A 13,409-nucleotide genomic window follows, 5' to 3' on the forward strand; every position below is an offset into this window, starting at 1 on the left:
TGTGACCAGTCATTTGACAAAGAAGAGTATGGAGAGACAGATCCCACCAAATTATGAAAAAGTGACAACTTGCTTCATTTGTAATATTTTCATGATTTAGGAGCATGTAATATATTCCATTCCTAGGAACTTATCCTAGGAGTATAGCTAATATATATATAGGTAAATACATTACTACAAAGGTGTTCACTGCCTTTTTTGTGAGGGTGGGGGGTGTAATATATAAAAAATTTGAAACAAATTAAATATCCAAATAGGAATCAAACCAAATGTCTTGATTAATTCTATACCATAAAATCCTATGCCATCATTAAAATGATGCCGTAGAAGAAATATTTAATGGCAAGAAAACATGTCCAAAGTATATAATGAAGTGAAAAAAAGGTCATAAAATTGTATAATCAGTTTCATTAAAACAAATGTATACACATAATATATGTATATATGTATGTATACACATAGAAAAAAAGATGACCAGAATGAAAAGTTCGCCAGTGATCTCTGGGACTATTGATGATTTTAACTTTTCTTTTTTATCTGTTGGCTCTAAAGTTTTGAAAATAGAACTGTATCTGTGAGTTTAAAAAATTAAATAGAAATTAGTTGTGTGGAAGCATATGAGGTACCTGTATGCACATCCTTCTCATTTAAAATACTCGCTATACCCAATTACCCCCATTACGACAGGAGTGCACCCCAACTGCATTTTCTACCCAGACCACCAGGACGTCAAGTTCATGCATCAGCCCAATCACAGCTACTTCCGCTGAGTTTGCCCAAATGCTTTGAGAATGGAGCCAGCTAGGTCCCTCCGTCTCCCCCACAGCAGTCCCTACCTCGAAGTACAGGAAAACTGGGGGGCAGGTAGTGAGCCAGGCAGCTGGAGGCCACATCCGCAAGGGGGTCGCCTAAGGTAGACAGTTCCCAATCAAGGACAGCAAGCACCTCCATCTTTTCTGGATGGAACAGCAGGTTGTCCAGCCTGAAGAAACAACAGAAGGCCGAGACAGGGCTATGAAAACTGACCACTAGGGGGTACCTGTGTTGGGCATCTTCTGTTTGCCCCTCCAAATGCACTCCTACCCTCCGGGTCCCTCAGTGCCCAGGAGCCTCGGCTGCAGGGAGGGGCTACATCCACCAGCTCGCTCCCTTGCCCTCTGGCTCAGTGGGGCTCAGCCAATGGGGACACCAGCAGGAGACGGGAAGGGGTTATGTATTTGCCAGCTCCCTCTCAGATAGCTGAGGGCTGGCTGTATTCCTCTCCCAAGGGCCACAGCTTTAGCCTACCAGCATTCTCTCCACATGGCTACCCTCTCTGGGCTTTTCCCTGTGATGGTTTTAAAACAGGTCTGCAAACTCTTTGACGCTCCTGCCACTAAAGAAAGAGTTGGATTCTTCGCCTCTTGAAGCAACTTGCTTCTAACAAAATAATGCAGGTGGAAGTGATGCTGAGTGACTCCCAAGACGAGGTCCGAAAAGGTGATCAGGTCCCGCCCAGCCCCCGCTCTTGGAACACACACATTTGGAGCCATGAGCCTCTAGGTAAGAAGTCCAGCTACCCAGAAGCTGCCATACTGGGGAGACCATGTGAGAAGCCGCAAAGAGACAGAGAGTGGCCCAAGGAGTCCAGCTGTTCATGTCTGCTCTGCCCAGTGCCAGGCATCTGAGTGAGCCCTCCAACCCCCAGCCTGAAGCCACCCCAGGTGACACAAGATATCCTAAGCCCAGACTGCAGATCTAGGAGCAAAATAACTGCTGTCATTTTTTCCAGCCACACAGTTTTGAGGGTTTTTTTATGCGGTAGTAATAACTGAAGCACACGCTTGTACCATCAGACCTATGGGTGGTAGTAACGCCCCGGTTGCACAGGACAGCCCCCCATCATAAAGAATTATCTGGTCTGGGGCGGTTGGTTAGAGTGCAAGCTCTGAACAACAGGGTTGCTGGTTCGATTCCCACACTGGCCAGTGAGCTGCACCCTCCACAACTAGATTGAAGACAACGAGCAGCCACTGAGCTTTCAGAGGGGCGGCCGGATGGCTCAGTTGGTTAGAGCGTGAGCACTCAACAACAAGGTTGCCGGTTCAATTCCCACATGGGATGGTGGGCTGCGTCCCCTGCAACTAGACTGAAAACAGCAACTGGATTTGGAGCTGAGCTGCACCCTCCACAACTAGACTGAAGGACAATGACTTGACTTGGAGCTGATGGATCCTGGAAAAGACACACTGTTACCCAATAAAATTAAAAAAGAAGAAAAATCTGGCCCAAAATGTCAATAGTGCCAAGGCTGAGAAACCCTGCCTTAAAAGGCCATGCACAGGGAGATCTTGTAATGGGAATAACTCACAACTGTAAATGGCGCCAAGACCAGCTGCTTAATTTCCCCTTCAGAGGCCCTTCCCATCATTTTTCCCATCTAAACATTCCCCCGTCCTCGGGTCTACCTGAAGTCCCCGTGCACCACAGTGGTCTTCTCTTGCTTGGGAAGATGGAGCGGCAGCCATTCGATGAGCCTCTCCATCGTCGGGATGGTGCTCGTTTCTGAGGCTCGATACTGCTTAATCCAGGTTTGCACCTGACGTGGAATATAGTCCCCTGAGAGAAAGAGGATTAGAGCCATTCCAACAACCTTCAAAGGTTTCAAAAATTAACCAGTGCCGTAAAAGCCTTTGTAATGCTCTGTGGCATCATCATCTTATGACTGGAGATTTCCCACAGGATGCTCCCGCCACCCCAAGGGGAAGCCACTGGCTGTTTTCTCTTGGCTGGATCAGTGAGCTGGGCATTGTTCCCAGCCACGTGGCCTCCAGGCCTGATCCCTGGCCCTCTCTGCGGTCCTATGAGCTTCCTAATAGCTGTTAGGAAATCCCTTTATGGCTAAACAGTGGTTGGCTAAGAGCATGGACGCTGAGGCCGGACCGCCTGCGTCTCCCAGCTCTGCCATTCTTTATTCTGTGATCTCAGACATGTCACTTAACCTGGATGGGCCTCAGTTTTTCTTCACTGATGAGATGGTCCTCATAGAGTTGTTGGGAGGCTAAAGTATGGAAAGCCCTTGGAACTGTTCCTGGCATGTAGTAAGTATTATGTGAGTACTTGCTGCTATTCAGTCGTTTGCTGAGAAATCCAAGAGATACCACAGTTGGGAACTTGCACGTTACCTCTGGGACTGGACACTGAAAGGGATTCTGGAGTTAACGTGGCTCACAGTCAAGGTCTTCAGTTGATTTAACCTCTCTGAGCCACCCTTGCTTCTCCTGTGTGAGTGTAGTGATATCTAAATTCTGTAGGACTGTCGTGAAGGCTAAACAAAATCTGTGTACGACACGCCAAATACAGAGCTGGCACAGAAGGCTGCTCAGTGAATGGCAGCCATTATTATGTCACTGTTACTGTCAATTGACAATTACTAACTGTCACTATTAATATAACTCATAATAAACCACCTGTCAGGTCCCTGGCTCTAAGCCAGGCCCTCACCCTCATCTGAGAGAAAAATGGTCCCCAGAGGGTTTGAAGACAAGGACAGAGAGACCAAGCTCCTTCTGTGGCGTCCACTGCACACGCAGAGCATCCAGACACTGCCCTTCTGAGGGTCCAGCTGGGCTCTGAGACGTGGAGATCAAAATCCAGGATTATCACCCGAAACAAATCAAACCTTTAGGGCTAACTTCCAGTTTTCAGAATTACAGGAAATAGAAGACAGCAGTAAACGAAACCATAAGGAAATAATCGAGACAAATCTGTAAGACAACTGACTTGGTTTCTTAAAAAATTCACTGGGAAAAAAACAGGTATGGGGGGTGCTGTGCTAGGTTCCTTGGTTGATGCTGATTTGGAAGAAGAAAAAAAATTCATTTGTAAAAGATGTAAGGGGGATAATGAGGACATGTGACTATGGACTGGGTTTTAAACATTCTGGGAAAACGGTAAATGTGATGGTACTGAGGAATGGTAATGATGATGGTAGTGAGGAATGTCCTTATTCTTAGGAAATGCAGACTGAAGTCTGTAGGAATGAACTTTGTTAATTACACGTACACACACATACACACATATAAAGAGAGAGAGGAGCGAAATGGCAAAAGTTCACCATTGTTAAAATTGGTAGTGGGCATAGATAGTTATTCATTGTACTAGTGCATACATCTGTAAGTTTGAAATGATCATAATAAGTCAAATACAAAAACATGGGAGTGGAGCCTTTGTGGAAGGAGCCCCTCAAGAAACTCTCCTGTGTGGATTTGGGACCCCCCCACCCCATACACACCAACTCAGTGCTGCTCACATTCCCTTCTCACGGGAAGCAGAGGCAGCTGTCCCCAAGTCTCTGGCTCTGTTGGCCACTGGTCCCTAGCAGGCCTCCTGCCACTGAATCGGCCAGCCTGACCCTCTGGGATGAGAAAAGAGGATTTATGCTCCCTGCAGGGCCTTGGCGGAAAGGTTCTTTGTGATAATTAGACTCTACCTAAAGGATCTTTGTCAAAAGTTCCTTTTGATTAGAAATCATGTTTGTGTGCTCTTTTCTTCAATGAATTTAAATGTGTTCTCTTGAACAGACAATACATTCCCATGGATTGAAAGTAAAGTAAAAGGGAATGCAGCGAAGTCTTTCTCCTACCCCTCTGCCCAGCCACTCAGCAGTTTTTTCCCAAAGGCAACCCACGTGATGAGTTTCTTAGGTTTCCTTTTGGAGATATTCTTCACTTGTGCAAACAAACATTTAAGTATATTTAAACACACCCCCTTTTACACAAAGTGAGATATATATATATATATATATACACACACACACACACATATATCACTATTTGTGTGTATGTATATTATATTTATATACACATATGTCTATATATAGGCAAAAAAAGGTATACAAGTGGACACTTTGGTCAACGTTGCTCAAGCAGTAGTTCGCTGTAATCAGAGTGTCTGGACGTTGATGGGAACCACTTTGAGCACATCTTGTAATTGCAGAAGTCAAACGTGACGGGTCTTCATCTTTTGTTATCGGTATATATTGAGTATTACAATTTTAATACAATTTTCCTTTCTTAAAATGTGTATACATGTTTTTGGTACGCTCTGTATATATAGAGCCAATGCCCTGCCGAGCAGGGATTCCTGACATAATATGGATTCCTGACATAATTGAGCAATTGCAGGATTCTTGGAAAGGACGATCTGATGCCCGTGCAGCTAGATCAGTGAACCTGATATACAACGAAGCTGCTTTATGCTCTCAGGCTCAAAACACAGTCCATGGCCCAGGAGGCTGGCCCTGGGTCACATGAAATCACATCAGATTTCTGCTCTGTCTCTGTGCTAATAGGTCAGTGGAAAGAGCGGCAAAATAGTCCACTTTGAAAATAAAAGGCAAAGGTTCACTCAGACAGCAAGCGGGAGAGACTCCCATAAGTGATTCTCTCTCCGTGGCCATGGCGGGAGGTCACAGGGCCCATCACTTCATCTGCCTAAGGCTTTCTCTTCATTCAGAGCACTGGGATAGGTACCAGCTCATCAGCTTTTCACATCAGCCCTATATGGGAGCCGGGGCTGTTTTTTTTTTTTTTTTTTTACCAAACCTTTACTATTGAGAAAACTATAATGGGACTTGTCTAAGGTCAGCCATAAATTAGTACCTGGCTTTTGGCCCAGTACTCTTTTCATCTGAAATAATGGATCAATATAGGCGTCATCTGTTGTCCTTGCCTGTTGGCCCTTTTACTGGTCACTAGGCCTGCCAGATGACATCCAGGACACCCACCTAAATGTGAACTTCAGATACACTATGACTGCATTTTTAGTATTAGTATTTCCCACGAAGACCACCAAGATGGAGGGGAACCTCCACAGAGTGTGTATCTCTGATCAGCAGGTTAGAATATGGGGGGATGATAAAGATCTGCTTTTATTTGGCAGGGGTGGGGCAGTGAGGACCCCTCAATTTGCATTAAGAATTTGGCCAGCCTGCTCCGTTGTAGGAAAGCGTCTCAAACTGTTAGTTTTGGGGACTCAGGTCACGTGCCTCTGGAGTGGGGAACGTCAGGGAACTCGGCAGAAGTGTGTTAGGAAGTTCATGTACTTTGGACACAGTGTAGCCTTTCATACAGAAAACAGGCATGTTTTGGTTAAAAGCAGAGAAAGAAAAGGCTGCTTAGCTCAGAGATTCTTTTTGACTATGGTCAGGAATCCATACTGGTCAAGAGTCAGAAGATCTTGACCAGTGAGTGAGTCTTTGGTTAGTGCTGAAGTTGTTGCACGCAAAAGCATGGAGACAGTTGTGGTGGTTATAAAATTGTGTGCCTGTGTCAAGATTCATCGAACGCTACACTTCAAAAAAGAAAACACCTGACAGTACCAAATGCTGGCAAGGATGAGGAGCAGCTGGAACCCTCAGACATTAGAAAAACAAAACACATTGGCATAATGGCATTTAAAAAATCTATGCCTGTTGAAAAGAGTAAGGGAAAGGGTGAAAAATAGAGAAGTATCTTAAAGACCCTTGGCCAGTATCCAAAAAAGGAAATTGTTAAATGATCTAGTGAGATAAAAGTTGCAAGGAAGAGATTCTATAGTCCATGAAGTGATTTATCCCAGGACAAAATGTCTAGGTAAGCAACACCTCCATGAATAAACGGGATTTCCAAGTAGGAAGCTAATAAGCCCAACTCACATTTCCCAGTCGTCTGATGTGTTAACACCCTGACAACCATGCAAATCCCAGAAGCAGAGGCAACAGTGAGGAAACGCTCAACACGAAAGACAAGCAGCCTCACGCTCACCATGTTTCCTGTTGTCTTCCAGGCCTGTAGCCTTAAGGTCCACACTGTGAATTTTGCACAAGACTCTGTTCATGGCAGTGTATATGGCCCGCCTCTGGCTGGACTCCAAGCCTGGCAGAGAAGGGTCTTTGTAGACCACGCCGGGGCAGTACTCCATCAGGTAGAAGGGCGTGCCAATGACCCTGGGAGGGACACAGACAGGGGGTTTCGGTGGCTCACAATGTGGCACTGCTCTTCCGCCCTGTGTGTATGCCGAGTGCTGGGGAAGGATTCAGACCCCAACTACTAGACATTTCCTTTATCTTTTGCACATAAGCACAGGGAGTAAGAAGGACCCCCTCCCACCCACCCCCACCCACACAGAGCCCTGTCCTACTTCTTGGCCAGCACACCTTTCTTCTCTTTGGTCCACTGGTAGAAGCCATCGCATGGGTTTCAGTGTGGTAATATAGCAAAGCAGCATGTTGTGGGGGGGGGCCTTGGGGCCATACAGAACCAGGTGTCCCCTCTCTACCCCTTCCTAGCAGTGTGATCATGTGGGACTTAGTAAACCTCTCTGGGATTTGGGGTGTTTTTAATCTGTAAAACTTTAAAGGGTAGTTTTGAGAATTGCGAGAGCAAATATATATGGAGTGCCTGGCATATGTGTCTGGTTCCAATGAGGGTTCAGTAAATACCCCTTCTTTTTTTTGTTATTTTTATCATTATCCAGTGGTATGAATGGAACATATGAGTTTACCACCCAATAGTATTAGGGTGACACACTGAAATATTAATTCATCTTTTTAGTCATTATTAGAAATCAGTTTACTTCTCTAAAAAGTTGTTTTGAAATTTTTACCGTTAGAACTTTATCTTGACTTGAACGTGTGCTAGATATTCTTATATTATTAAATTATAGTTAATCAAGTATAACAATTCTGCTGTGGTTATGAAAGAAAATGTCTTTATTCTTAGGAGATGTATGCTGCCTGAAACTTACTTCAAAAGGTTTAGTTAAAAATAATTTATATATACATAAAGTATATTTATTTATTTTACAAAATATAAACTTATTTTATTATGTAATCATTGCTATTTATATAAAATTAATATATAGACTACACATATACATATGTACATGTATACACACACATACACATATATAGAGAAAGGAAATGTGGCAAAATGGCAACAGTGTTTTAACCTAGATGAAGTGTAAATGGGTGCTCATTATACTATTTTTTTCTTCTTTCAACTTTCTGTACGTTTCCAAATTTTCATAATTAAAAAGTTGGGGAAAAGGGACAGACGTATTACAAAGCAGTTTAAAAACAGTTTAGAAAGACTAAAGTAAAATAATTAAACAAAAACAACATAAAACTAGATGGATCTATATTTTTATGTTATAAAAAGATGTTTTCTACTAATCCTTACAAAAGCAAGCATTTCTTTATCTTTCAGGATAACTTAAAGAACTTCTAGGACAGGTTGCTATAAAGTCTCTTTTCTCTCTCACCCCAGTGTTATTTGTCTTTACTGTAACAAACTGGAATTTCAGTTAGTATATTGGCTTTTCTCTTCTGCAGCTTGAATATGCAATGGAAAAATAAATCTGGACGTTACCCGGAATCTTCACAGAGGTCAAGAACTTTGGGGACAGGTACTCCAGCATTCCCAAGGGCTTTCATTATCCTGCCAGAACAAAGCAAAATGAGCATCACTGCTGGCTGACTTGGTGAGACTTTCTTACAATTATTTGTTTGACTTAAAAATTAGTACATGCGGAAATTAAAATGTAATTCTAAAAATATTCAATTGACTCCAACATAGGCAACAACAACAAAAAACAACAGATGGAACAAACAAAAAAGAAATAGTGAAATTATAGATGTAAATCAAACATATCAATTATTACACTCCAATTAAAAGACAGAAATTGTCATACCTGGATAGAAAAGTAAGACCTAACTATATGCTATCTATAAGAGACATACTTTAAATATAAAAATGTACATAGAAAAACAGTAGGAAAAAAAACCAAACAGATGGAAGGGGGAGCACCACACAATTGGTAAGCCTAATAGAGCTGGTGTGGCTCCATGAATAATCAGGGAAAAAGCCCAAGTATTTGGAACTTAAATAGCATACTTCCGTGTAAGCATGGGTCAAACAAGGAATCACAAGGGAAATTAGGAAATATTTCAGACACTAATAATAGTAAAACTATAACATGTAAGAATATGTGGGATGCAGATGTGTTCAGAGAGTAATTTATAACTTTAAATACTCATATTAGAAAAGAAAGATTTTAAATCAATCACTTAAGGTTACACTTAAGAAGGTAAAAATAAACCCAGAGGAAGTAGATGGAAAGTAATAAAGAGCAGAAATAAATGAAATAGAAATAGAAAACAAACAACGGAAAAATATAACAAAACCAAACATTGGTTCTTTGCAAACATCAACACAATTGATAAATCCCTAGCTAGCCTGACGACAGATAGAGAGAGAGAAAGAGAGAGAGAATATACAAATTATCAATCAATACCAGGAATGATAAAGAGGGGAAATCACTAGATAGAGCCTACATACATTTAAAAAGATAATAAGGAATATTATGAACAATAAATTCGTTAGTTTAGAGGAAATGGACAAATTCCTTGGGAATTACAGCTTACCAAAACTAAAACAAGATAAAATATCTGAATAACCCAATATTTATTAAATTGAATTCATAGTCAAAAACCTTTTCCTAAGAAAAACACCAGGCCCCAGTGGTTTTACTGGTAAATTCTCTGAACCATGTAAGGAATAAACTTTTAAATAGAAAAATAATTCTGCAGTCTTATCACTAGTAATTAGCTCCTGCTGTTGCCTGCCTGATTTCCTTTTCCCCCTTCATGTCCTAATAATAACACCTAAACTGTCCTTTGGGAAACAGCTCTGCCCCACTGTAGTCCCACGTGGTTTGGGTGGGACTGTCCCAACCCCTGGTTCCAGGGATGGGCATAAAACTCAGATATGACCAATCTGAACACTGCATCCTCCTGGCCACAGAGATTGGTTTGGGGACAAACCGGTGACCATATCGGGCAAATGAGTCAATCTCAGGAGGTATGCTGGAACGATCACGGGGTTTAGCGAGGAAAGAAAGCTAAGAGATGAAGAGAGAATGAATGGGTCCTGGTAACATTATTTGGGCCTCTGGGTGCAACCATTATTTCAATTATGAAGCCAATAAATTTTGCCATCTCTCCTCCTTTTTTATGTTTAAGTCAGGCTAAGTGGGTTTCTGTCACTTAAAACTGAAGAATACCACTAACATACGACCCAGACATGACCGTGGTAAACACTGTGATCTGTTTCTTTCCAATATTTTTTGTGTCAATTCATAAGTCTTAAAAAATAGTTAAGAATACTATATATAGTTTGTATCTGTTTTTTATTACATTAAAATTTTATCACACATTTTAATGTTATTATAGGCATACTTTTATTGGGGGCAATAATATCATCACTAAGGCCGGGCTGTGGAATCCCGAACTTCCCCTGGGTGTGAATCCAGACTCCATCACTCAGATAACATACCTCTTTAAGCCTCACTTTCTTCATCTGTAAAATGGGGATCATAATAGCAACATATCGTGGAGTTGTGAGAATGCTTTGAGTTAACAATTCAAAGCATTTATTATAGTGCCTGGTACATACTAAACAGTCACTAAGTGTTAGCTATTATTGTTGTTGAAACAGGTAGCTATACCAAGGTTTATTTAATCATTTCCCAATTATTGTAACTTTAGGGTGTTTTCAATTTTTTATTATAAACAACACTGTGGTTAGCATATTAATGCATATAGCTTTTTTCCCTATTTAGAATGTTTTTTAAGAGCGATCTCCTAATTGGTATTATTAGGTCTAAAAGTATGACTATTCTGAGGTTTTTAATAAATTGTGTTATACTCTATTCTAAAACAGTTGTTCAGATTTACATTTGGCATTTTAGAAACAGATACTGTATTAGGTTTCATTTTCAAATGCACATTTTATCCCTTTACTAAAATGGAAATTCTGTGCATTCCTAGATTTCTGGAATGTCATTCTAGTACTGCAGAATTCCTCAGTACCTCTGGGAATGGTTAGAGACAGTTCACAAGCAGGATGCATAAGAGAGTGGTGGTTTTACATTTTAGGGTCTTTCTTCTATGAACACACACCTGCTGTTATATGGGAACATATACAAGGGTTCAGGAATAGCTGTAGGTTTTCTCCTCTGATGAACCCCCAAGGCTTCGTAATTGTCAGTCATCAGTCCTTGCAACACTTAGACGTGTGAAATCGCTGGAGCCAAAAAGTGTGGAGGAGAAACAGTAAACGGAAAGAACAAGGGGCCAGGAGCCGCAATCGCACTATCCCTACTACTCTCTGCAACTTTCCTTCTGCAGAGCATAACAGGCTGGACGGAAGAGAGAGGAAGAGGAAGAGGAAGTTGTCAGGAGAGGAAGCCCCACCTTGGAGCCCATTCATTGGGTCCGTAGTCATTCTCCAAGAGATTTGGAGCTCATTCTTTTTTTTCAACCTACTACGTTTAAATTTTCCTATTTGCAAAGCAGACTATTTTATTTAGAATGAGCTGTAATACATTTCTTCTTTTAAATATTTTATTATGGAAACTTTCAAACATATGTAAGTAGAGAGATTCATATAAAAAAAAAACCCAGGTACCCATCACCCCATTTCAACAACTGTCAACTCATGGCCACACTTGTCGGGCTATCGCCCCACAGATAGACTGATTTTAAGACTAACGGTCTTACGGTCTTGAAGACTAAATGGTAAAACTAAAGAGTATCTCAAAAATGCCTTTTTGCATCTGGAAGTTCCAAAAAAGTCTAGTCTCCTACAGATTTAGGTATGGAAAAGAAAAGAAACTTAAGAATAAAATTAGGTGGCATGTTCTTATTTGAAATCATTTTGGAGAGTCAGACTAGCAGTTTTAAAAGTCTCAAGGCACTTGGAGTGCTGCCTTGTCCGCTCAGGGGCTGCGCTGCAGAGGGCGGTTGTCAAATGCGCCTGGGCTTGAGAAGTTACCTGAACTCCCTCTCGATTGCATGGGCAGATGGAAGGAGTGTCCCTGGGGGTTTCTTCCTCAGAACCAGCTGATGGTCAGCCAGCTTGACGTAGTAAGTTGGATTTGAAAGCCCGTGATCAAACTGAAGTAGTTCCAGCACTCCTGCAAGTTTGAAAACAAAGACAACTCAAACCAGCTCTGGAGGGCACACCTGGAAAGACATTCTTTCTCTCTAAGGAGTTCAGCATTGGGGATGTAGGAAATCCTGATTTGGGATGCACTGTAAGAAAAGCACCTCCTCAGGGGTGGCCGGTTAGCTCAGTTGGTTAGAGCGCGGTGCTCTTAACAACAAGGTTGCCAGTACGATGCCCACATGGGCCACTGTGAACTGCGCCCTCCACAACTAGATTGAAATAACTACTTGACTTGGAGCTGATGGGTCCTGGAAAAACACACTTAAATAAATAAGTTTAAAAAAAAAGAAAAAAAAGAAAAAAAAAGAAAAGCACCTCCTCCCCGCGTACAAGAAGTGATTGAGCCCCAGGCATAATCCACCAGCATGGGTCCAGAATCACATGTCACTACAGTGTGGCAAAGGCCACTGGATTTACACCACAATAATATTCACACTTTGTACAAGTGTCCAATTTTGTCCTTCTTGCCAACTCCTGCTCCATGAAAAAAAGCTTTTTAGTTCTGTTTATCAAGCACAAGCACAGTCATGGCAACCCATCTTGCTAAACGGAATGCTTTAAGCCTGAGAATGAAAAGTGCCCTTGTGCGTCCCTTAGCCCATTCTCAGCCAAACCACGCCTGACGCTGGTGTGACAGCTGAAAAGAGCTCCGCAGAGGCCTACAGCTTGAGCCAAAGCTGCTTTCATGAGATGCAATTTCCCACCTCCGCAGGCTGAACTCTTTGGCAGACACATCCTAGTTAGCCCTCTGCTTCATAATAAGACAAACCTGAGCCATAGATTCATTTCACTTGGTCAAAAGAGCAAGAAATGGGAGTCTGCCTGAGTTATCTGGCTTGGGCAGCAAGGGCCCCTCGTCTACAGGTATCCCTCCGTGAATGCACTGATCTCATCTGGTCTCTGAAGCTAAGCAGGGTCAGGCCTGGTTAGTACTTGGGTAGGAGGCGGAGCCCCTCAGCTCTGTGGAGGCACTAAGAATACTGGAAAACATCATAGAATCTCTGGAAAACATCAGCATGTGACGCTCATACAAAAAGTCTTTTTCAAGGATCAAATGGATGAGGCAAAACTATCACCAGGTGGAAATTTCTTCAGAAGCTCAGGAGGCACCTGTTTTTCTCAGGGTAGAATGTGAAGAATAAGGGTAGGGCCTCTAAAGAGATGGAGCAAGTTTGCCACATTTTATATGCATGCAACTTTTAAGTCACCTTTACAAACAAGCTGTCATCTCAGAAGAATGAAAAACACTTAAACGCCCCTGGGCACACACTGCAGTCGCCAAGTTCGTCCCCTGGACAGTGACAGTCATTTGCAGTGATTGCTGCCACCCACACTCTCAGGTGGAAGAGCAGGCAAGTACACTTTGCGGGGGGTCCATAT

At 42.2% G+C, this 13,409-nt stretch overlaps 2 protein-coding genes across 6 annotated transcripts in view; one reads left to right on the forward strand and one right to left on the reverse strand.

The window, feature by feature from the left end:
• TMEM116 (transmembrane protein 116) overlaps positions 1-13,409 on the forward strand; it is a 197,491-nt gene that overhangs the window by 179,913 nt on the left and 4,169 nt on the right. The window contains exon 13 of the transcript XR_012492554.1: positions 8,354-8,502. The gene's annotated coding sequence lies outside the window, so the exon portion shown is untranslated. The remainder of the gene's footprint in view (positions 1-8,353; positions 8,503-13,409) is intronic.
• Positions 1-13,409, reverse strand: part of ACAD10 (acyl-CoA dehydrogenase family member 10) — a 40,791-nt gene that overhangs the window by 14,204 nt on the left and 13,178 nt on the right. For all 5 annotated transcript variants that reach the window (XR_002137526.2, XM_019733875.2, XM_019733873.2 and 2 more), the window contains exons 7-11: positions 11,856-11,997; positions 8,391-8,459; positions 6,786-6,967; positions 2,448-2,598; positions 837-982 (exon numbers count right to left, since the gene is read on the reverse strand). Coding sequence is in view for 4 of the 5 variants with exons in the window: in XM_019733875.2 (XP_019589434.2) it covers positions 837-982; positions 2,448-2,598; positions 6,786-6,967; positions 8,391-8,459; positions 11,856-11,997 (690 nt within the window). In the remaining variant the exon portion in view is untranslated. The remainder of the gene's footprint in view (positions 1-836; positions 983-2,447; positions 2,599-6,785; positions 6,968-8,390; positions 8,460-11,855; positions 11,998-13,409) is intronic.

Source organism: Rhinolophus sinicus, linkage group LG16 (assembly GCF_036562045.2).
Source record: "Rhinolophus sinicus isolate RSC01 linkage group LG16, ASM3656204v1, whole genome shotgun sequence".
Taxonomy (NCBI): domain Eukaryota; kingdom Metazoa; phylum Chordata; class Mammalia; order Chiroptera; family Rhinolophidae; genus Rhinolophus; species Rhinolophus sinicus.